This window comes from Trachemys scripta, chromosome 8 (assembly GCF_013100865.1).
Source record: "Trachemys scripta elegans isolate TJP31775 chromosome 8, CAS_Tse_1.0, whole genome shotgun sequence".
NCBI lineage: Eukaryota > Metazoa > Chordata > Testudines > Emydidae > Trachemys > Trachemys scripta.
In genome coordinates, this window is record NC_048305.1 from 86,262,945 (window position 1) to 86,288,781 (window position 25,837).

General features: G+C 40.1%; 1 protein-coding gene across 5 annotated transcripts in view; it reads right to left on the reverse strand.

The window, feature by feature from the left end:
- The window catches only part of LOC117882206 (serine/threonine-protein kinase TNNI3K), a 180,793-nt gene that overhangs the window by 52,919 nt on the left and 102,037 nt on the right, over nucleotides 1-25,837 (reverse strand). For all 5 annotated transcript variants that reach the window (XR_004646956.1, XM_034780264.1, XM_034780263.1 and 2 more), the window contains 4 exons: nucleotides 18,962-19,014; nucleotides 16,922-16,974; nucleotides 15,582-15,714; nucleotides 2,671-2,780 (listed from right to left, as the gene is read on the reverse strand). Coding sequence is in view for 4 of the 5 variants with exons in the window: in XM_034780264.1 (XP_034636155.1) it covers nucleotides 2,671-2,780; nucleotides 15,582-15,714; nucleotides 16,922-16,974; nucleotides 18,962-19,014 (349 nt within the window). In the remaining variant the exon portion in view is untranslated. The remainder of the gene's footprint in view (nucleotides 1-2,670; nucleotides 2,781-15,581; nucleotides 15,715-16,921; nucleotides 16,975-18,961; nucleotides 19,015-25,837) is intronic.

Genomic DNA, 25,837 nt, shown 5'->3' on the forward strand with positions numbered 1-25,837 from the left:
GGGATACTGTTTCCCATTTCCTTCAGACACAAGAGTTATGAAAACTCATAACTCATGATTGCTGGCCATTTACTATGTTTCAACCAACTCGCAGTGTGTCCCATACTATTGTGCACGTTAGGGGCTCTTTAAAGTATTAATTTCCCTAGAAATTAACTGGAAATTTAACATCTAGCTTTATTCCTCTTGTTCTGACTTCTACATGTCTCATTTTTTTAGAACTGTACTAATATAGAGGCAGGGGAGGTTGGACAGTAGCCTCAGGGCACTGTACAAATATAACTGAGCACCTGTGGAGTAACCTGGATCCTCTCTTTGAATATATGGATTTCATTTTGTCCAGAGAAGAGAAACCCAACAATTTAAAAGAGGATTTAGAAATGGGCCATCAGAACAGGTTACAACCTCCCACTTCTTCAGTATAAGTTATAACACTGGCCTCATATTGGAAACATCAAAAGGTTTTTGTTGCATGCCTAAATAATTATTTTCTTCTCCACATAATCCATCTACTTTTTTCCTTTTTACCTCCTTTTTTTTGGAGACTCTTGTAGATCCACTTCCCCTCTCTCTGCAGACCTCTTTTCTGCCACACCTTTCTCCTGCATTTCAATCAGTCTCTTTTCCTTTCTATTTTTTCAGCCCTTTGGTTTCTCTCTTTTCCTTTCCTTCTCCTAGTCTTCCTTTTGTGTCTGGCTTCAAGATTAAATAAAATACTCCTTCTCCCACCCAATAGAAAGCCAAAGCATATGATTAATTTGGGACTGAAAAACAAAACAAAGCAGAAAAACCCCAACCATAAAGTAAGCACAATGAGCAAAAGGAAAGGTGTGTTTAGCATCCCCCACAAGTAGTCAATGTGTAGCAGACATATGGTGTATCTACCCAGATTTCCTTCACATCATTACTGTCAATCTCTTTTATATGTGAAGTTCAAATATTAAACAAATTAAGGGCTTGATTGAGACTTTAGGCAAGGGTGGTGCATAAGCAACATTACCCTAGTATTAGCCCTAGAAGGCTTTGTGACTCAGAGACATGCTGTTGAGTCTCAAATCCTTCCTTACTACCACCTTGCTCCCGGGCAGAGGTCTAGCAGTTTGCTGATGGCTTATGTCAGCAGTAAATACAAAACCTGTTAAACAGGCTCAGCTGTGTTTGCCAGTGCATGAAGGAGGGACATCTAGAGCCAAGGTCATGCCCACTCCTCACCCCTCCCAGCCTACTCTCCAACCACCTGCGTTGGAGGGTGGAGTAAACAGTGCCCTCTTATTCATATGTGCCCTCACTGCTGGTTCAGGCAGCCCATCAGAGGTATAATGGGAGTTCTTACTCCCTCATATGCGCGCACAGGCCAAGTCACAATTTAGCCCCAAATGAGAAGTTGTAAGAGCAAAATCCTGTCTATGGGCTATGCAGAAGACAAGCTCAGAGGGGATCAAGAGAGCAAAGTGTTCTTCCTTCTTTCTGTCTTCTCTAAAGCCACTCAGAGGCTACTTTATGAGCTGTCTGCCTGTCTGCAAGTGTTCCGTGAATGGTGTTTCAGAAAGGCATTCTAGGTTATGAGTCAGGGGTGTAGTTCCTGAGGAGGAAGGATGGTCCAGTGATTAGGGACACAAGCCTAGAACTTGGGAGATCTGGATTCAAGTCCCTGCTCTGTCACAGACCTCCTGTGTGATCTTGGGCAAGTCGCTTGGCCTCTCTGGGCCTCAGTTCTCCATCTATAAAATGGGGATAATTGCACTTCCCTCCCTAACAGGAATGCTGGGAGGATTAATATAGTGAGGTGCTCAGATACTAGGCACTGTTTAAATACCTTAGATAGATATCTAGCAGATAGTGTGTGGCACTTACATACCTGGTCAAATCCTGAGACTCACTTCTTTCAATCTGCTCTGCAGTGGTGATCCTCGTAGAGCCCTACTGAAGTCAGTAAGGCTTGGTTTCTGCCAGTGCAGAATAGCTTGCAGGAATGGGGAGCTAGAGTCCCACAGCCTGGCCTTGAAGATTTAAAGCCATTTACTGATATAGATACCCAGCTTGTATTTAGGAATCAAAACAGAAGATGTTAATTATGATACCAGTTAGGTTTCTTTGTGAGGGGAGTAAGGACCAGCAGTCCCAGTCTGCACTGTTTCATGACACTGGGGACTTGTCTACACATACAGTGCTGCAGCAGTGCTGCTGTAGGGCTTAGTGAAGATGCTCGTATGCTCACGGGATAACTTCTTCCATCGCTGTAGGTACTCTACCTCCCTGAGAGGCGGTAGCTATGTTGATGGAAGAAGCCCTCTATTCGATGTAGTTCTGTCTATACCGGGGGCTAGGGTCATTCAGCACACCCCAAGCGATGTAGTTATACTGACATAAGTTCCAAGCCTGAATCAGTATTCCCCTTAGAGGTTTATGCTGGGATAGAGATTTGTCTGCAGGAATTCATTTGTAAGAGACTCCTCAAAACAAGTGTGAGCCTTTCTGTCGTAGTGCTTTCTATATTGTCAGGTCACCATAATAACTAGGAGCCTTCTAAAGCCAGAAAAATGGAAGGTGGCAAATATAAAAATACCCACTTGTTCACCTTCTCTCCGAGGCTCTCGGCAAAATAGCCATTTACACATGACAAACATTGGTAATCACTACTTCATAGGTTAAAGAAGTGGGAGCACTTACCTCAGGACATGCATTCCAGCCCCTCATTAACAGTGATGATATGGGCTTGGGAATTGAATACCCTATTGGAGGCCGGATGTGATGATAGGCCATATCTGCCGCTGCTGCAGCTACAAATAAAACAGTACAATAAAGCTTAATTACGATTCAGATATAAAAAATATTCATATGCCAACACATTTTACTTTAGTATTTGAATGAAAAACAGATATGAACAGATGGAAATGCTTAAGTATTAAACTTGCAAATGGAGTGGGTCAAAGAAGCTTTCAAAACCATCAAAGCTAGACTAGACTAGATGACCTGCTGAGGTCTCTTCCAACCCTAATATTCTATGATTCTATGAAAGCACTATTTTTAATGCACTAGGTTAAAACGACCAACTGCCCTGCACTGATGTTGACACATTTCTGCCCATGTTTAGCCTGGCTGAAAATGATCTGATTCAGGTGTAAACCCTTAAACAATAACCTTTGAAAAAAACATCAATTGACCCTCACCTCAAACATGACATATGATAAAGAGAGAATGATTCAGCAGCTTTCAATAACATGCATTAGATGCATTTGACTTACAGATAAATTGGTGCCAGATTCTGACTTCCTAAAATAACCTGTAGTTAGCTCTGGTATGGCTGAAGACTAAAAGTAATTCCAAGCATTCATTTAACAAACAAATAAACAAACAAAAAATCAGAGTGCCTTTTTATATGTGCTAGTTGCGACTAAGAAAAAATTGCCAGAATGTTTCCCTAATTGTGTTTATATATACAGTGATTTAAAAAACATAATTAATCCCACTGCATTCTCTTAAAACAGCTTAGCTGTGGAAAGTCAAAGCAAATGTATGCCAGCCTCATAGCAGGAGCAAAGTAAAATTCTTTGTTAAACTGACACGATTAAGTGATACATCACCGGAGTATATAGCATTTGAGGGGGACCAGGAGATTGCAATCTTGAGATAGTAACAAGAATGGTTTAATTTTTTTTAACCATATCCCATTCTCATTACAGTCTTTGTCACAAGAATAGATTAATTTGTGCCATTGTCTATTCTCATTGGAATCTTTGTCACTGTAATGAAGTTTCGGAATGTTAATATCAGATACATTCTGTGAAATGTTGCAGTACGCTGTAGGGATGGGCAAACACATTTTGCCTAATTTTGATCCCATTCTAATGTGGGTTTGAAAGTGTGATTCAAACATTACTGGGTTCATGTTCTGCTTGGTAGAGACAGTGAATAGGAACAGATGGGGGAAAAAGATGTTAATGAAAAATAAATATAACCTACTATCGAATCTATCTATCTATCTGTCTATCTATCTATACCACTCTCCTTCTCTTTTCCCACAATATACTACAGGAAGCCTGTGCTATGTATTAGGGATAGAAGAACACCCAAAAATTTAGTTTGACACAAGTAGACTATGCATGGTACCATATATACATACACAACAGAGTACTGTGATCTCTCTCTCCCTCTATGTGTGTGTATCATACACACACACACACACACACGGTAGTATGTGTGTGTGTGTAAAGAGAACTAGGTGCATGATGCAAAAAAAGCATTGATAAACATCAATTTTAATAAAAATTGCAAATTTTTGGAACTTATTTGACCCCTTTTATTCATTTCCCATAGACATTAGTAATAGGATTTTTTTTGTTTTCAAGGGTGTTCATAGAAAGAGAAACTGTCATGGAAATTCATAGAAATACTTGCATGAACAGTTATGTAGATACTTTGGAAGAGTCCTATATAATTTTATAACAATGAAAAATAGGTTTCTATATAAGTTATGTGAAATACCATAGATTTTAATCAAGAATAGTCTCCTTTCTATATGTTACATGAAGCATTCTATTGACATTATAAACAATGGGAGATACTAAGGAATACATTCTTTTTACTATAAAACTGAGGGAACAGCTGTATTTAAAAGTCAGCTTTCTGACTGGGGAACGCTGTTCACCATATTAAAAACTCATGACACATCAAAGATGTATACACTTGGACTGAGACTGAGATGGAAATAGATTTGTTGAAAGTCTCTGCATAAGGATAAAAGGTGTAACAAACAAGGGTGATGTCATGGAAGGGGTCTACTATAGGCCACCTAACCAGGAAGAAGAGGTGGCTGTGGCTTTTTTTAAACACCTAACAAAATCATCCAAAGCACAGGACTTGGTGGTGATGGGGGACATCAACTACCCAGATACCTGCTGGGAAATAAATACAGCAGGGCACAGATTATCCCAACAAGTTCTTGGAATGCATTGGAGACAATTTTTTATTTCAGAAGGTGGAGAAAGCAACTAGGGGAGACCGGCTGTTCGGGATTTGATTTTGACAAATAGGGAGGAGGAACTGGTTGAGAATTTGAAAGTGGGAGGCAGCTTGGGTGAAGTGATCATGAAATGATAGAGTTCATGATTCCAAAAAAATGGTAGGAGGGAGAACAGCAGAATAAAAAGACAATGGATTTCAAGAAGGCAAACTTCAGCAAACTCAGGGAGTTGGTAGATAAGATCCCATGGGAGGCAACTGTAAGAGGAAAAACAGTTTAAGAAAGTTGGCAGTTTTTCAAAGATGTTATTAAGGGCACCAGAACAAACTATCCCACTGCATAGGAAAGACAGGAAATATGGCACCAGACCACTGTGGAAGCAGAGAGATAGAGAGAAAATAAAGCATCTGACTTGCTGTACCCAAACAAAAAGTGAGAACTGTGTTTTTCTCTGACACCACCATGGCTTAACCAGGAAATCTTCAATAATCTGAAACTCAAAAAAGAGTCCTACAAAAAGTGGAAGCTGGGTCAAATTACAATGGATGAATACAAACAAACAATACAAGCATTTAGAGACAAAGTTAGAAAGGAGAAGACACAAAACAATTTTAAACAAACTAGAGACATAAAGGGTAACAAGAAAACATTCTACAAATACATTAGAAGCAAAAGGGATATCAAGGACAGGGTACGCTCATTACTCAATGGAGGGGGGGGAAGACAAACAATAGAAAATGTAGAAATGGCGGAAATGCTAAAGGACTTTTTTGTTTCAGTTTTCACCAAAAAGGTTAGTAGTAATTGGATGTCCAATATAGTAATGCCACTGAAAATCAGAGGCTAAAATAGGAAAGAACATGTTAAAAATTACTTAGATAAGTTAGATGTCTTCAGGTTGGGAGGGCCTGATGAAATACATCCTAGAATACTTAAGGAGCTGACTGAGGAGATATCTGAGCCATTAGTGACTATCTTCAAAAACTTATGGAAGATGGGAGAGATTCCAGAGGCCTGGAAGAGGGCAAATATAGTTCCAATCTATAAAAAGGGGAATAAGGACAACTCTGGGAATTACAAACCAGTCAGCTTAACTTCAGTACCTGGAAAAATAATGGAGCAAATAATCAAGCAATCAATTTGCAAACACCTAGAACAGTGGTGGGCAACCTGTGGCCCGTGGGCTGCACGCCACCCGTAGGTTGCCCACTACTGACCTAGAAGATAAAAAAGTGAAAAGTAACAGTCAACATGGATTTGTCAAGAATAAATCATGTCAAACCAATCTAATAGCTTTATTTGAGAGGGTAATGAGCCTTGTATGCAGTAGATGTGGACTATCTAGACTTTAGTAAGGCTTTTGATACTAAACAAACTAGGGAAATACAACCTAGATGGAGCTACTATAAGGTGGGTGCATAACAGGTTGGAAAACCATTCCCAGAGAGTAGTTATCAGTGGTTCACAGTCAAGCTGGAAGGACATATCAAATGGAGTCCTGCAAGGATCGGTCCTTGGTCTGGTTCTGTTCAATATCGTCATAAATGATTTAGACAGTGGCATAGAGAGTACACAATAGTTTGCAGATAATATCAAGATGGAAGGGGTTGCAAGTGCTTTGGAGGATAGGATTAAAATTCAAAGTGATTTGGACAAACTGGAGAAATGGTCTGAAGTAAATAGGATGAAATTTAACACAGAAAAATGCAAAGTCCTCCACTTATGATGGAATAATCAGTTGCACACATACAAAATGGGAAATGACTGCCTAGAAAGGAGTACTGCAGAAAGTGATCTGGGGGTCATATTGGATCACAAGTTAAACATGAGTCAACAGTGTAACCCTGTTGCGAAAAAGAGCAAACATCATTCTGGGATGTATTGGCAGGAATGTTGTAAGCAAGACACAAGAAGTAGTTCTTCCGTTGTACTCTGCACTGATAAGGCCTCATCTGGAGTATTGCATATAATTCTGGTTACCACATTTCAGAAAAGATGTGGAAAAATTAGAGAGAGGAGAGCAACAAAAATGATTAAAGGTCTAGAAAACATGATCTATGAAGAAAGATTGAAAACACTGGGTTTGTTTAGTCTGGAGAAGAGAAACTTGAGGAGGGGACATGATAACAGTTTTCAAGTACATAAAAGGTTGTTACAAGGAGGAGGGTGAAAAAATATTCTTGTGAACCTCCGAAGATAGGACAAGAAGCAATGAGCTTAAATTGCAGTAAGGGAGGTTTAGGTTCGACATTAGGAAAAACTTCTCAACTGTCAGGGTGGTTAAGTATTGAAACAAATTGCCTAGGGGGGTTGTGGAATCTCTGTCACTGGAGGTTTTAAAAACCAGATTAGACAAACACCTGTCAGGATTGGTCTAGTTATTACCTAGTCCTGCCTTGAATGCAGGGGACTGGACTAGATGACCTCTCAAGGTCCCTTCCAGCCCTACACTTCTATGACATAGTCACTTTTCCTGTGCACTCATGCTCCCATAATAGTGGTGCTCTTATGGGCCAGGCAGGACATGTGTGTTCAGTTTCTGCTTCCAGTTTCACATTCATAGTTTTTAAATACCTGTGACACAGTGCTTTCAAATTCTTCCCATAAATATACTCAAAGCTGGTTCATAGGCCTTGGCCAGAATAAATTTGTATAAGAGAAAACTATTCAAGAGGGCCTTGTACCACATTAGGATGCATTCCTTCCTCCAAGGCCTTACATGAACTCTCTGAAGCTAGGGATGTTGCCCATCAGCCCATATCTACCACTGCCTTTGAACATTACCTAAAAATGCAATAGGGTATTTTGAAAATGGAGAATCAAGACTGCATTTATGAAAGACTCAGAATACTTGGACAAGGACAACAGATTTGGGTAGAGAACTAAGCCACTGGTCTTTAGAAAAGTGGTGTGGGATCGCAACGGGAATCAACAATTTCTTTATGGCAACAGAGCACTCAAGATTTCAAAGAAAAGCTATTCCAGTGCTCCCATTGTTTAATCTTTCAGATTTAGATTATTTGTTAAGTGCAATTCGTCTTCACAATGATCTTTAACTACCTAACAAAGTCCTTATATGGCTGATAAACACTACTGCATTGTTCTGATTGGCATAAAACCTAAATCTTTTCTTGACTTTCTAGACACTATTTTCTTCTTTTTAATACAGAAGTTTTCCATCTTTGCATCTGTCCAGATAATGACAGACCAAACATGCCACTCATCAAGTCCCTCTAGTTTAAGCACTGGATCTGCAGCCAAAACTTCTGTTTGTCATTCCTGGACATGGTCCTATTGACCTTAATGCACTAATAGGTGTTTGCAAAATATGGCCTTTATGGCTTGTCTACACTACAAATGCAACCATGTTGGGGAAACTGGTTATAAAACTCAGTTGTCCCCTAAACTGGTTAAAAACATGGTTTTAGTAGGTAGGGTAGACTGGACTTTAGTCATATTGGGAAAGGGACAATGAGTTGTAACCAGGTTCCTAGCTCCACTGTAACTGTAGTATAGACTGGGCCTTAGATTATAACAGGGATCGGCAACCTTTGACCCGTGGCCCATCAGGGAAATCTGCTGGCGGGCCGGGATATTTTGTTCACCTGCAGCATCTGCAGGTTCGGCCGATCGCGGCTCCCACTGGCCGCGGTTTGCTGCTCCAGGCCAATGGGGGCTGCAGGAAGTGGCACGGACTGAGGGATGTGCTGTCCGCTGCTTCCCACAGCCCCCATTGGCCTGGTATGGCGAACCGTGGCCAGTGAGAGCTGCGATCGGCTGAACCTGTGGATGCTGCAGGTAAACAAAACAAACCGTCCCGGCCCGCCAGTGGATTTCCCTGATGGGCCACGTTCCAAAGGTTGCTGATCCCTGGATTATAAGGTCCTTAGAGCAGAGATCACTTCTGTGCTCATTAAATACTAGCAATGAGTGCATTTTCTGATAACTCCTCAGTATGCTTATTTCAGTTCTATATTGTATACTGTTATCTCACCTGTTTGGGGAGTTGGCATTGTTGAACACATACAGTAGTTTTTCCATTACTGACCATGGGACATGCTGCAGTCTTTAGTACTGTGGAATTACATGATATGGTATTCAGCAAATATTATATTTGACTTAATATTGAAATGATTTCACTGGGGATTCCATTTGATTCAATAGATGCTCCCTTTGATAAAATAAGTAGTGATTTTGATTCAACAGCCATGAGACTCTTTATACAATCTGAAAAATGGATATCTAATTCTGTATACAGCATACCCTTACTGAATTGGATAATATACTTGATACACTAGGGGATATAGAGGTATAATTACTGCAAAAATAACATCCATTTCAAAGGGTGATGTATAGATTTTACAAGTGCTAAGTTTTATAGTTAGGTATTCTAACCAACATCTAAGTATTCCATATACTTGACCTGAATGGCTTCCCATACATCTGTGCATGTACAAAGGTCAATATTAGACAGAGGGAAGGTTAAGAGTATGTAAGTAAAGCTACAGAGCTTCACAGACAGCATACAAAAAAGTTTAAAAGGAAAATGTATTTTTCATCATCTTAAAATGTATAGTTGGTGAAAAATATGGGATTTATGTTTTAAACACTCATCTGAACTTATGTAATAATGAGGGTGGAATTTGTATATAAGTTATGAAAGATGCCTCATCCCCACAATAGGTGTTTGCAAGATATGGCTCTAAATCAGATATACACAATGAAGTTCAAACATAGTTTTCATATTTAAATAAACTATACATTTCTTAGGCAGTATGGGTTGAGAGGCAGTGGAGTCTAGGAGAAGAGGCTATAAACCAGGAACTACTGAGTTCAAATCCTGAATCTGACACTGACCTTGTGGCCTTGTGCAAGTCCTTTCATTTTCTGTCTTAGTTTCCCCAACTGTAAGCTGGGGATAATAAAATTCCCCTACCTTACAGAGCAGTTGGGAGGGTTAATTAGTTGATGTTTTGAAAAAAATCTAAGTGTTATATAAGGGTAACAATGATGGGGATGATGGATGGATGGGATTTTCAAAAGTGCTCATTGACATTCATGGGAGTAGAATTAGGCCAACAATTACTATTGAAAGGCCTTGTGGAAGTACGTTTTAAGATGGGGTTCAAACAAAGAGAGGGAGATCTTTTGGGTGGTAAGCAGGGAGTCATCAAAAAGAGACTATAGAAAGGGCATTAACTCAGAAGGCATCTACAGACAAAATAACATGGGACTGAAAATGGACCTCTGAGATGCTGCAAGAACAGAAACAAAAATCAGGGAACCCATGCTCATCTAGCTGAAGGGGCATGTGGTTCAGCAGGTGAATATAAACAGAATAAAAAGTACCAAAGCAAAGAATACCAGACAGGGAAGAAAAAGATTAAATCATGACACCTTTGAGAAACATGGTGTGACATTCTGTACCTTTGGAGAGTGCCCTGTAACCCCCATATTCCTCATTTATATATGAGTGTGATCCTGCGTACAAAGCAGGCCGTGTGAGGAATCAGGGAAAAGGTTATGATCTGCTGAAAGTAATTTTTCTATCCATATATGTATATCATTAATGCATATGAAGTTATGAGAATTGTGTTGTATGGTTGTCACTAAAACATTGCTGTAAATTGGGGAATCAGCCAGATATTAGCCCCCTAGAGGCAACAGCAAGGAGAGTAACCAAGGCCCGGGTGGGGTGTCAAACAACCCATCAAGAGCAATTGTCCAGCAAGGGATCTACAATTCAATGACTCACCTGCATGAGGCCACACCAGGGGAACTGCTCAACCTTGCCTGGAGACTCAGCAATGCACCCAGACATGCCTGGACTTGTGTTCTACAAGCACACGGGACTGAGGACATAAAACAGAACACAGGCCTTTTCTCCTGCCTCCACCTATGCTGCAAGCAACAAGGACACTGAAGACTTGAGACTCCAACAGAGGACACTAGCCCAGATTTCAAGGGTAAAATCTGTATACTATGAACTGCAATATACAATGGGGTGAGAAAAACTGCTAATCTAGATGTTACCCAGTCTATGAGAGTTTAGACTCCATGCTTATATTTTCTTTTCTTTTGGTAACTAACTCTGACTTTTTGCCTATCACTTATAATCACTTAAAATCCATCTTTTGTAGTCAATACTTTTGTTTAACTGTTTATTTTTATCAGTGAGTTTGCCTGAAGTGTGTGGCAAATCTGCTCAGGTTTGCAAAGGCTGGTGTATGTCCACCTCCCATTGATGAAGTGGTGAACCAATTAATAAATTTGCACTGATCGTCTTGAGCAATGCAAGATGATATATTTATGGAATCATAGGACTGGAAAGGACTTCAAAAGGTCATCTAGTCCAGTCCCCTGCACTCATGGCAGGACTAGGTATTATCTAGACTATTCCTGGCAGGTGTCAGGTCTAACCTGCTCTTAAAAATCTCCAATGATGGAGATTCCACAACCTCCCTAGACAATTTATTCCAGTGCTTAACCACCCTGACAGTTAGGAAGTTTTTCCTAATGTCCAACCTAAACCTCCCTTGCTGCAATTTAAGCCCATTGCTTCTTGTCCTATCCTCAGAGGTTAAGAAGAACAATTTTTCTCCCTCCTCCTTGTAACAATCTTTTATGTACTTGAAAACTGTTATCATGTCCCCTCCCAGTCTCTTCTTTTGCAGACTAAACTAACCTAATTTTTTCAATCTTCCCTCATAGGTCATGTTTTCTAGACCTTTAAATCATTTTTGTTGCTCTTCTCTGGACTTTTTCCAATTTCTCCACATCTTTCCTGATATGTGGCGCCCTGAACTGGACACAATACTCCAGTTGAGGCTTAATCAGCACAGACTAGAGCTGAAGAACTACTTCTCGTGTCTTACTTACAACACACCTGCTAATACATCTCAGAATGATGTTCACTTTTTTTGCAACAGTGTTACACTGTTGACTCATATTTAGCTTATGGTCCACTATGATGCCCAGATCCCTTTCCGCAGCACTCCTTCCTAGGCAGTCATTTCCATTTTGTATGTGTGCAAATTTTGTATATTTCTGAGGTACAGTGCTGGGAGCTGGGGGGATTTGGCTGGTGCCTTTCCTAGTGTGATTCATGAGTGGCTCTGAGAGCATTCATGCAATATAGCTGGGTGTGGGGCTCCACATGCAGTTGTGCTGAGTAATAACAGCACCTGGAGGGGCTTGCAAGGCATTGTGAGAGACAGCCCAGGCTGGAGAGAGTTCAGGTGGGCACAGCAGTCCCACAGTCCCAGGCTACACGGGTTTCATGTTCCCCTTTCTTTTGTTCTTCCTCCTATTCATCCATCTACTTACAATGTTTTCATCACCCTGGTAGCTGCTGAGCAGCAAGGTATACTTCTCTATACCATTTTGTTGGTGTATTACCCTCTAGCTCATGCGCAGTGGAATACTGTTGATGACACACCTAGTATATTAGGAGTGTTTTCCTCACACATCTGGTATCTTATACAGTAGACAAATGGTTAACACAGAATGAAATGGGTTAAATGGCAGGAATGGTCATGTCATGCAGAAGCAGATGAAGATTTGGGCTACTGGGCACTGGAGCTATGTCCTAGATGGCATACTCTGGATTTTCAATTAAATGGTCAGAAAACAAGGTACTGCAACTGGTGGAAAGATAAAATGGAGGAATGAGAGTCAGGTTTGGAATCTGGGTTGACAATTAGTAGTGTATATTACTAGAAACGGAAGTAGGATTGAGTCAGATATCTGACTACTATATTCAAATGTCAGCAGAGATAGAAATGAATGACTGGGAAGCTATAAATAGCTAATGCAGTTTAGAAACTCCACACCATATACTGAATTGGAATGCCCCTTGTTATTGATGTAATGACAGCTACACCATCTGTATAAGAGAAACTGACTTTCTGAACAGCGTGAAGACTTCCAAGACTACATTGTAGAAGTAGCATAAAAGTAGCATAATTGTACAAAGGGCAGAGGAGAAATGAATCTGGATTTAATAAGATCTCAGAGGAAAGGGAACAGGGAAACTTCCTCCAACAGACACCAAAAATAGTTCCAGACTCTGAGATCAATAAATAGAACTTTAAATGTATCAGAAATAAGGCCCTGAAAAGTTAAGCACTCTCTGTTAAGGAGAGAAAGTCAGGACAAGAAAGCCTAATTAAACAGGAATCAAAGGATTTACACTTAGAATAGGGAAATGTGGAGTGTTGATGTGTGGCTACCACAGCATGACTGCTAGAGAAGAAATAGATACAAGAAAAAGAAAAGGAGCTGTTACTATTTGGGTTAATTCCCTTCGCAAGGAATCCTCCCTCCCCCATCTCCAATAAATTCCACTTTAGTTCAGAATGCTTCCCCCAGCTCTCCTCATTTCTTAACCCTGGTATTAGAGCTACCCATGGTGCATTGCTCTCTGTGTCGACGCCAGAGCTGCTACTGTGGATGCATTCTGCCGATACAAGAAACATAGTGTGGATATGCAACAGAGGTTTAATTACAGAGGTGGCTGTAACATCAACGTACTTAAATGGACTTGACTTTGTAGTGTAGCTATAGCCTTAATCTCATTTATGGGCTTAAGTGGTGTGCTGTACTTGTGCTGGCCCTATGCCCATTAGTGAATTTCACTCTTAGAGCTGAAACAGGATTGAACTGGTGTGGAAAGCTTTTCATGAACGCTCTGTGGAGGGGGTGAATTTCACACAGAGGAAGCAGGGTTAAATAGCAATGTGTAAAGTTACCCAAAAGTGGTTAATACTATAGAACATCAAGAGTGTGAAGATTTGCAAGAAGCGCATAGATATCTCAACCCAGGTGATGTTTTTAGCATTGATGGATTCTAGTGAATTTCCAATTAAAAAAGTTAATACTATATCAGCACATAGTAATGTAGGATTTATTGCCACCATCACCAGGATGCAGAGTAGCATGAAACACCAAGATGTTATCTTCCTGCCTGGAACATACTGCACAGTAAGGGGAAACGAATAAATTGCGCTTTTCAATTCAGGAAAAACAGGTGCATTACCCAAAAAAGGGACCATGGTACCATGCCTCAATGCATAAGCCAAGATAGGGAGCAATGTGTGGCTACTGTGTACAGAGCCTGTGCTAGAAAAGGTGTTTGGTGGAGGAGGAGGTAAAGGAGTGAGAGAAACCAGAAAAGTGGTACAGGAAAAGAAAGAGACAGAGCAGATGATGCAAGTAAGAGAACAGAGGATGATTTTGCACAGCTTCTGAAACTCAGTAAGAGTGGACAGCAATAGAGTGGACATCCATTCCTTTGCAGGCCCGGAAGCAGAACTTCCGAGATGCTACAGTTGCTAGGATGCTGCTAAAAAACTGAATTGATGAGTATTACTGTCTGATGCTTAATATGGCCAAGCTAAAGTCAGGAGATGGAAAGAGCGACTGATGAAAACTACTGATGTGTGAACCTTGAGATGGTGATCTGAATTTATCTCAAACTCTTTGTTCTGAAAATCAGATTAGAAATCACATGAGATTAGATATTCTTACAAGAGCTCCTGCAATTCTTGCTTTTGACTCCAAGATAAGCTGTCATGTGATGTTTGGTACTTCCAATTCCAGGCCTGGCATAAATCAAATAGTGAAGCAGCAATATAGATAAAAGAAAAATAATTACCCCAATTGTTTTAAAAAAGAAGTAATTAGTCAAATTCCGCTTAAAAAAATTTGATGGAGAGGAATAAAGGATAGATTACTTCTACAGGATTCCATAAAAAAATTAATTAATTAACTTCAAACTTAAAGAATATCAGAAAATTGGAGGCACTTGAAGATCCATACCTAAACAGGTCTATGTTAGCAACAGCTTTACAGCCATTTCACAGATAAGAGAGCTTCCAGTAAACTGTTTCCAAAGTTGATGTTTCAATTACTGTCTGGTATATCATTGTTAACAAGTTGCTTATATAATGCTACATACCACACAATACATTTAATTTAATATTAATTTTAATAATGTGGGGATTAAATTGATTTAATAAGTCATGTATGAGACTTTATTTAGCATTTGAATTATTATTTAATAAAGTAATCAGGAGACCCTGATACAACAGTGATAGGCACTTTTGAAACAGGCAGGATGATAGATAGGTAGATAGATAGATAGATAAAGGGTTGTACACAATTGTTGATGATTATATTGTATTGGGTAAAGAATTCAATACAGTACAAGTGAAAACTACTTTTTCCCACACAAAAATTTCATGCATAGACCTGTCTTCTTCCAACTGGTAAGAAATCTATTTGAAGTCCCTGTCTGATAGGCTTTGCAGATGTCACAGCTCTTGTCCTAACTATCATCCTTTTCCTCCACTCCCAACTCCAAGAAAAAATCCCCTACACTTCCATGGCTTTACAGTTTCTGGAGTGACATTCCTTCATTCCCCAAGGTTCCACCCAAATCCAGAAGCACATTCAATTTCCTATGTTTCCTGCTACCTTAATAAAGTGAAATTTTTAGGTGAATACTGCCTAATATGAATTCTAGTAAAATACGGATTAATAATGCTATGAAATGCAGCTACTTTATTACAGTTCAGAGATATAAGTAGTGTTCATGTTAATTCAGTGAGCATCTTACCTGGTTTGAGGTGAGCAAATGGAATTTCACCTGTTAACAGTTCCCAGAGACACAAAGCATAGCTGAAAACATCAGCTTTTATAGTGTATCGAGTGCACTGAGTGAATACCTCAGGGGCCATCCAGCGTAGGTTCTGTGCATCAAAAAAACATCAATAATACGTTAATGGAGTGTTTTGTTCCTTTACAGAGGATCTTTCTTTCTTTCTTTCTTTCTTTCTTTCTTTCTTTCTTTCTTTCTTTCTTTCTTTCTTTCTTTCTTTCTTTCACAGCAAGCTAACAGATAAATCTTCTAACAACAAATAGTTATGGTAGCATACACAATTCATGCAGTAAATCTCCATACATTATATTGTGTCTTCAGGATTAGCATGGAATTCATTTCACCCACATAAAGCTAGCATAATCAGGCTTTACGTAAGAGAAGAGTAGCGTTGAGAGTGGTGCAGGAGTCAGGACTGGCTCTAGGCACCAGCAAAACAAGCACGTGGGGCAGCATTCCAGCCATTCTTCTTCTTCTTTATTTTGTTTTGCTTGGGCAGTTGCGCTCTTGGAGCTTGGGGCGGCAAAGTTTTTGCTTGGAGGTGGCAAAAAACCTAGAGCCGGCCCTGGCAGGAGTTGAAATCTACACTTCCAGTCTGAGACCAGGGTACAGAGCTTTAGCATGTCTAACTCCCTTTAACTACTACTCCAATTTAGGAGCTGGAATAATGATAATGACAACTATGCAGGGTATTAAAACGACTGGATCGGTGTATACATTAATCCTTTGGCTTCTCTCCTGGGCTATCATTGCATTTTGCAGGCACAAATCTATGTGGCTGCTTCACAAACAACCTGCCATCCACTGGGCTCATGAGGAGTAGTGGGTCTTACTCTGGTCCTCTGCTCCAGGGTATTGTCTTTTACAAAGTTGGGCCCATATGAGCAATTTATTTGAAATAACTATACTGAGCAAAGAACTCAGAAAGAAAATCCATGTTGGATAACTGATTCCCTGTCAGAAATTCAGACTATCAGAAAGCAATATATATATGGGATGGTTTGCATGTTATGCCTAAGAATTCAGGGGTGATAGTGCTAAAATGAGAACCATATAATAGTATTGGGTTTTGGGTACACAGTAGGGAGCCCATTTGTGAGTGCAATAATTTCTGCTATTATAAAGGCTGATCTCAAACACTAAGAAAAAATTAGCATACAAAAGAAACAAAGCATTACACTGTCACTGTACAACATCATCGATTCCAGCAAAAACATATCTAATCTCATCATTTTCTCCTAGGCTGAGTTTGCACATAAATAGTATACTAATTAAATGGAAAAGAACAAGAAGGAAACCCCAGGTTGTTTTGTCATGTTGTCTTCATCCAGGGACTGCAGAAATCTAGATTCTGAGACAAAAAAAGGAAAGCTTTTTAAATAAACAACACTACAGATAAACCTCATTTTACAGAAGTCTTGGTGGAAACCCAGGACTTCCATAAAATTGGGTTTTTGTAAAATCAAGAGGAAATACAATATCCTACTATTAGACAAGGATACATGAAGATATTCCCGATAAAATGGAGCTTCTTACATCAGTGAGCCAGATCTTCAGCTGCTATAATTGGCATATCTCCATTGGCTTTCATGGCGATTTATACCAGCTGAGGATCCATCTCAGAGTATTTAAACTCAGGGTTAACCGTACTGGTGTGTCTAACTTCATTTAGATTTAAAACAAACACCACCAAAAACCTATACTAAAATTCAAAGGCACAGAAGACTGGCACTCTGATTTAATGTCATACTTCCTTTCAGCTGGCTGGTGATATAAAAGCTACAGGCTGCTCTAGTAGACTTCAGTTTCATAAGCTCTTGTATGACTATAGCAAAGGCAATATATGAAATATTGATTGATTTATGTAGATGTAAACGATACGTAAGTGCCTTCCCAGAACTTTGGTACCTTTGAGACATGTTAAAAGTACACTCCTACCTATACAAACAAGAACACACCCAGCAGCGTCCCTAGCCAGAATATAACCAGCAGAAAAGAAAAATATTTATCCTCTCAGCCATCCCTACAACTACCAGACCCCAGTGCATCCCTCTTTCTCCAATAGCCTAGGAAAGTAGGTGGGATTTGCAAAGTGCCTGACTCTAATTTGGACTATTTCAAAGTTAAGGGCCCCTCGCAGATGCTGTCCAGAGCATCACCCTCCTCCCTCTCTTTAAAATCATGCTCAAGTACCTCTGCTGATTACAACTGCGCTGATGTGGCACAGCGATAGAGTCGGTATCTCAAATAGGCAGGTCCTGGGGCATTTAGGGCTTTATAGATGGAAACCAACTCCTTAAATTTCACCTGACACCAACAGGCAGTCACATGTGCCTCAGCCAGAAAATCTACTTAATTCGTGAGCCATTGCATTTTGCATCAGCTTTAGATCATTATGGGGAAGCCTGGTAAAAATTTGTGGTGACAAAGGGTATGATTACACTGCAACCCCCTCGCCCCTAAACCTGGGGCAGCAAGTCTCAGAGCCTGGTCAACTGACTTGGGCTCATGCTCTGGGGCTGAAAATAGCAGTGTGGATCAAAGGTAGTGGGTCACAGAGCCTGGGATCCAGCCTGAGCGGCAACATCTGCACTGCTATTTTTAGCCCCATAGCATGAGCCCTGATAGCCTATGTCAGTTGACCTGGGCTCTGAGACTAGCTCTCATGGGTGGTTTTTTTTGCAGTGTAGACATGCCCAAAGTTCCATATCTGAATGGAATAGCCACAATCTCTTTTCCGGATGAAGATGAAAGAAAGCTATCCTGGTCCCTGCTACTCTAGGATTCTGTGATAACAGCAGGGCTCCAACACTACCCCTGGACTGTGAACTCTAGTAACGAAAGAGAGGAACACATCCTCAATTAAAGGGGCAGAAATAACTCTTGCCATTTTTCCCAGTTGCTTCCTCCATCCTACCACCACAACTGCATTCTGATCTGGATTGAGGCCAGGCCATTTGAACCTCATCCAGGCTCCAGTCTCAGCTAGACACCGGGTAAGGTGTTCAACTGCACTGGTTGAATTAAATGAGATATGTGGAGCAGGGGCTTATTGGCATTCTGAAAGTACTGTAGCTTGTACATGGACTGCAGCCTTGCCTCCTCTCTTACTCTCCATACAACCCTATACACACCTTTAATAAGAGACTACAAGATGGAACCCTGCAGAACTCAGCAGGACACAACTGCAATTGTCCAAATCTACTCTCCGGGATATTTTTCAGAGAAATAATGAAGCAAAGTACAGCCTCATTAACTTTCTGATTCATCAGAGAAAACAGAGCCCTAGCTTTTGAGAACTTGCTGACATTTTTCAGATTTAATCACCAACACCTCACCTCCAAAATCAGCAACAACAGCATGGCCATCTTCATAGAGAAGAATATTGTGGCTGTAAAGAAAGACAATTGTTAGCATAGGTAACTGTATGATAGTGCCCTGAAGCAATAGTGCATTTTAAGGTTTTGCCTCTTAATTGTGCTCGCTAGTATCTCATCCCCTTTTTAAGCAGAGGCTTGTCTGTACAGCAGCCACCTCGTACAACAGAGTATTCCTACCCCCACTCAGAGGACTAAAAAAAAAAGGCAAACCTGACAATTTTATAAATCAAAATGTTAGAATCATTTTCTAATTAGTTATGGAACAAATACATTTTCTCATTAGTAGTAGAGCAAATACAACAGATTTATGAATTACCAGTATGTGCACAGCATTACCAAAGTGAAAAAGATGACATTTGAAGATGAACCCAATGGTAGCCTTTAAATAAAATTATAAGGCCTGATTCTCCTCTCACACTGGTTTTACACCACTGTAACTCCATTAAATTAACCCCTAATTTACATGGATGGAAGAGCAGAAGCAGCCCTGTAGTGGCTAAATATTAAGGGATAACTGCTAGGAGTCACCGGAGCCTCATGAGGATGAGAAAAAATAAACACATATTTGAAAATATTTTGGACTGATTTTCAAAAGATTATTTCCCTTTGCATCATGAAGGCCTTATTTAATTTGCCCAGAATTACAATCCACTTTGCTCTGATTTTCATCAGCTCTAAATGGAAAAGTGCCAAATTGGTATCGCTCACCTAGATTTCAGTTCATTATGATGCTGTCTGAGGAGGTGGAAAAATGGGGGTCCTTATCATATTTCTGCACAAAGTGACCCTAGGCTACACTGATCACAGAGGAAGTATGGTATAAACTTCACGGTTCTGAGACACAAGCTACCTTACCTTTTACCTTAGATTTTTTAAAATGTCTGTGAAGACATTATTCGTGTATAATTTCTCAAACGTTTTAAGCAACAGAGGGTCCTGTGGCACCTTTAAGACTAACAGAAGTATTGGGAGCATAAGCTTTCGTGGGTAAGAACCTCACTTCTTCAGATGCAAGTGTTTTAGGCACTTAAGTTTAGACACAGTCTTTCCTTCAACAGCAGATATATTGTACACCTCCTAATTATGCCCAGTTTATTTTGACTGTGTGATGCTCGCAGATGCCAGCTCATGCCAAGGCCCCAGATCTCACTGAACACTTATAAATGCATAACTGGAAACCAGTCTTACTTACCTGTGGGTTAGCATTATCAAAATAAATATGAAATGTTAGGTTGATAAGAATGTGTATAGCGTAAATGCTTGTAGTATGCCGCATGTATTCTTCTCAGCCAACTAGGGGTTACTCCAGGTTATAAAGTGATAGCAAGCATTTACATTGTAAACCTCTGTGACTATGTAACTCATCAAATAGGGAAAAAGCCATGTGTAATGCAAATGATGGTCTCTAAGAAGAAGTTAAATCCTGTTCATTAAATGCAAATGAGCTATTGTGTGAGGTCAAGAATCAAAAACTTTGTTAAGTACTTTCCTCCCCCAACTCCCACACCACGAATAAAGGATCTTCATGGGAACTGTTGATGTCAGCTTTGTTTCTGTGAGAAGAAGCTATGAATATAGACACATGGAAAAAATTCTACATCTCTTTGCTGTTTGAATTCACATGGAGCCAGAGACTCTAAACTGAAGTGAGAGATCCCCCAGTTATCCCTGGGTTTGCCCCGAAAGACATTTTGAATTGACAGATCACTACAACTCTGCCACTCTTAGGATTTAGATTGCAACTTATTTGTGTTATATGCCTGCTTGCTTTAACCTGTAAATAACTCTCATTTCCTTTTCCTAACTTTAGATAGTTTATTACAGGATTGGATACAGGTTTTGTCTTTGGTGTAAAATCTAGGGCAGGTGTCGGCTTCCCGCTGCCCCCATTGGCCCGGGACGGTGAACCGCGGCCAGTGGGGGCTGCGATCGGCCGATCCTGCCGTGTCAGCAGGTAAATAAACTGACCTGGCCCTCCAGGATGCTTACCCTGGTGAGCCGCGTGCCGAACGTTGCCGACCCCTGATCTAGGGTGTACCAATTGATCTGGGGTAAGCGACTGGTCTCTTGGGACTGGAAGCAACCTGAATATTTTGTGATTTTTGGTATAAGTGACCATTTTTCACTAAGTCCAGCTTGCCTGGGTGGCAAGACAGACTGGAGAACCTAAGGGGACTGTCTGTGACTCCATGGTACGACTGATACAGTGATCCAGGAATTCACATTTGTTACTGGGTGGGTGAAATCTAATTATAGAACATACCACTAGTTTTGGGTGTCTGCCTGGTGTCTGCTTGGTGTTTGACAGTCTACCTTGAGGTAAAAACAACAAGGAGTCTGGTGGCACCTTAAAGACTAACAGATTTATTTGGGCATAAGCTTTTGTGAATAAAAACCTCACTTCTTCGGATGCATCTGTTAGTCTTTAAGGTGCCACCAGACTCCTTGTTGTTTTTGTAGATACAGACTAACACGGCTACCCCCTGATACTTGATAACTTGAAGCAGGCATTCACAGCCATCAGTCACTCCAGACAATGTGACAGACTGAACATCCATACTACTATAACTTACGCAAACAAACTCCAAGGTGAAATCCTGGTCTCAGTGAAGTTAACAGGAGTTTTGCAATTAATTTTAATGAGTCCAGGATTTCACCCCTACACTCTATTCATGTTTGAGTTCCATGGTGTCCCTGTTTATAGTATCTCAGGGAATTAAGTATGGGACAACTCATGACTTTTGTCAAAACTTTTTTGACAGAAAGGGCTAGATCCACATCTGGTGTAAATCGACATCGCTCTATTGACTTCGATGGTGTTAGTACCACTTAGTGCAGTTGTTTTCAAGTTTTTTCATTAGCGGACCCCTCAAAAATGTATAATGGAAATCTTAGACATAATCTGCAGACCCCCAGAGATTTGTGGACCACAGGTTGAAAACCACTGACTTAACGTATTACTGCTTTATCTTCTGAGTAGTGAAATCAATTTTCCTTGTCATTGTGTGACTCTGGTGTGATTACATTTGTAATATAGTATTCATTACTGGACACCACATTACTAGAAAACTTTTGAAAAAAACTGGGGGGAGAATAGTAAAGATGCCATATATTCTGTCTACTCTGCTGAGCTCAGTACATGGGTTAAATTTACAAAAGTACTTAAGAACCAGAGTTTTGAAAGTATTTAGGCCTAAAGAAGTAGACAGGTAGGAGTTAAGAAGGGAATTGATTTCAGTGAGGATTAAGTGCCTCGGCATTTTTGAAAATCCGACTAGGTGCTTATCTGCATCTTTAGGCACGAAAATACTTTTAAAAAATCTGCTCCTTACAAGCCTAAGTCCCATTGACTTTCAACGGTACTTAGGATCCTTAAATACCTAAGCCACTTTGAAAAAGGAACTTAGGATCCTAAGTCTCTTAGGCACTTTTGAAAATTCTAACTTAGATCTTTAAAACTTGGGAGGTACAATAACTTACTGGTTAGCTCCAATGATAGGGAGTTAGTGCACCCAAGTTCCACTCCCACCTCTACACTAACTTGCTCTACGGACTTGGGGGCTAGCATATGCCCTCTCTATGCCTCAGTTTCCTCATCTGTAAAATGGAGATAATAATTACTCTGCTTTGAAAAGTGCTTTGAGATCTACAGATAAAAAGAGATATTCGGGTATCTATGTAGGTCCTTGTATTAAGCCAAACACGAGGACATCTAAGTATTATTATTAGATAAGAGCATAAAAATGGTTCGGGGGCTGACTTAAAAGGAAAGATTTCAAGAATTATAAAGATGTAGCTTGGTTTCAACAAAAGGTAAAAGGGAAGCATGATAAGTCTATACATTTTTTTAAAGTGTATGAATAGAGAGTAATCATGGGGTGGGGAGGCAGGAGGGAGTACAATTAGGAGTGATGTGATGAAATGTAAGAGTTCAAAGTAGCATTAGATCTGCTTCCAATGAAGTTAGTACAAAACTCCCCTGAACTTCAGTGGGAGTAGGATCACAGCATTGGTTTGCACTGCAGGAATCAGTATTTAGACTATAACTTGGAACTCTCACCTTAATCACAGCACTTACATTGAATCTTCAAAAAGTATAAATCAAACCATGGAAGAAAAATTACTTTTCCATTATTTTGTGAGTGAAAAGCCAAACTTTTGGGTTTCACTTGACATACTAAGCTTCTCTCACAGTTCAAGTGGAAAGGACCAGCACTGGCTGATTTTTAGAACAACATATCAGTCAGTGGATCTCAATTATTTATATGTGTTCTGAATATATTGAACTCAAACATGACAAATCTATGTGACAGGCCATTGGAAGTTCAAACCAATGCCAATTGAAGAAGATGGACTATATGCAATACTTAGATACCACAGTGATGACAGACAGACAGATGACTGCCACTGTATCCTCTCTTTTTTCTAAAGCCAGTCTCAGGGTTCAGGGGACTCTGGCAACAGGACTCAAGTGTGGTTCTGTTCACCTAAGAATATTGAGAGCACTGATCTGGATCTAAGTGAAATGGGGAGATTCCCTTTTAAAAATACCTTCTGCCATTGCTCAGGGTTATTACCAAATACTCACAGTATTCATAGGCACCATCACCCATCATGCAATTTCATTATTCCCAGAAGTACTACTTCCAAAAGGCACTTACCACTTGCCCTGAGAAAATGACATCTCCAATGAAGTAGGAGCACTTTGTGATACAGCAGGGAAAGTGATTAACCTGCATGATGAGAGAGGCATAGCCATAGACATGCCTGGAAGCATTCCAAGGGTTAAATATACTGAGGTAATTAGGCTTCATTTTTAATCTCATCACATCATTAAAGCCATTAGTTTACAAACACATCTGCCTGATGTGAAATCACTCATATAATTAAAAGCAAGACAATATATGGAAGCTGGCTGTTAGTAGCTTGATAAAGTGCAGGAGGCTCAGGTCTGGAGGTGAAGCAGGATTTCTTGATGCCTACACTAGCAGATCAGAGGTGCCAAAGAAATTATGTGCTAGAGTTTGGGGCTGGAGATGCTGGAGCTGTTTACATGATTTGCTGCGTCGGCACCCCAGGCAAGTTCATCTTTCCAGCAGCATTGGCATCCTGTGAGCATGCTGCAGATGATTACAAAAGAGGGTTCATGGGAGGGAAATAATGCTGCTGAGAATGAAGGGGTGGAGACTCCTTAATAATTGGCATTTGGTCAGCTAGTGACATGGGATAATCCCTGCTCAGAGCAGGGCAACTGCAGAGTTATTTGTAAAAGCTCATTAGCTGCACTGACATATGTAAAAAATTTAATTTCAGTGAAATCTTTGAAACCATAGCAACTGAAAACTCCAATAAATGTGAAGGATTGCAGAACTATGACGTTACCTCAGACTGTCAGCAGAGGTATATTTGAAGGCTTACAGCTAAGCCTTGGATTTGTCCGATAACCACTAGGATTCAAGAGGTGAATTATGAGATTTGTATCATAGTTAAACCCATTTATTGAGGGTAATGTGAACAAAACACTGCCCTCTTTACTGACTCTTTATTCAACACCAGGGAATGCAATGGGGGACAGTGATAATGTTTATGAATAAATCTAACTATACACATGTATCCTATCGCTAATGGGATTCCCACAAATAAGCCCCCAAGAATCAACAAATCAGCTACAAAGTAAATTTCTATGTATGGTTATAAATACTTATCTATTTTATAGGAGTGTGATCTCATGAGCAGCTAGGTAACAGATCCACAAAGCAAAGCAAAGCAAAGCAAAACAAAGCAGAGCAGTTCTGACACTGAAACTGTGAGTGAGATGATGCTCTAATTAGATAAGAACCAAATGGGCCTTCATTATATATTTTCACTTCTATAGCTTCAAATGAGAAAAAATGGAACTTCGCTCTTGGAAAGGAATGAATTTTGATTTAGGGGGCAACTCACTGCTGGAACTTGACTGAACAGAAAAGGGACTGTGTGACACAATGGGTGAGCACGTTAGCCTTTTATGTTTGGAGATTTCGGCTCAAATCCTATTGTGATAGGCTGTTTTTGTGTCTATGAGTGATATTGCGCTATTGTCGCTGGCCCATAGAGAATCTATGAGTCCTACTAATAGGGTTAGCTAAAGGCATAGTTCTTTAGCTCAAGTAGGAGAGGCCTGTATTTTTGGATGTGAAGAACTGGGATTCTAGGCCCTAGCTTCCTGTGTTTGTGCGTGTGATTTATATATTTATATTTACAATAAATGCCTAATTCAGCCTAATTCCTGGGGGACACTTACTCACATAAACAATTAAAATATAACTCAATTCAGTGTGTCTGACAGTTTCTGCTTGGGAGAAACCCAGGACAAGGACTGATAAAGGATGTTGTAGTGTGGGATTTTGATGCAAGATGCCACAGCGTTTTGAGATTTGTGTATAGAGCTTCATAGGGCAAGTTTGTCGCCAGCTCTCACTATACCTAATCATAGCCAGTTCCATCAGCTCCTCACTTTTAAGAGCACCGAACTCACCCATAAAATGTAAGAAAATAAAAATAAAGTTAGCTGTATTTCCAGTATGTAACTTACCTCCTTTATCTGTTTGTTAGTTTATCACTTAAACTTCCTAGGTCAACATTCTGATTGCTGGAACAATCACTCATCCCAGTTAAAGTTACAAAGAGAAACGAAAGTTCAATTGCAAAATGGAAAAGGAAAGGAAAGGAAGGAAACCGGGTTAAAATGCTAGAAATCTGGATATTCTCACATAGCCATTTTCTCATTAAGAGACATGGGGGAGGGGCAGGGGGGAGAAGCATTTGTAAGTTTTAGAGTCAAATGGAAGAGTG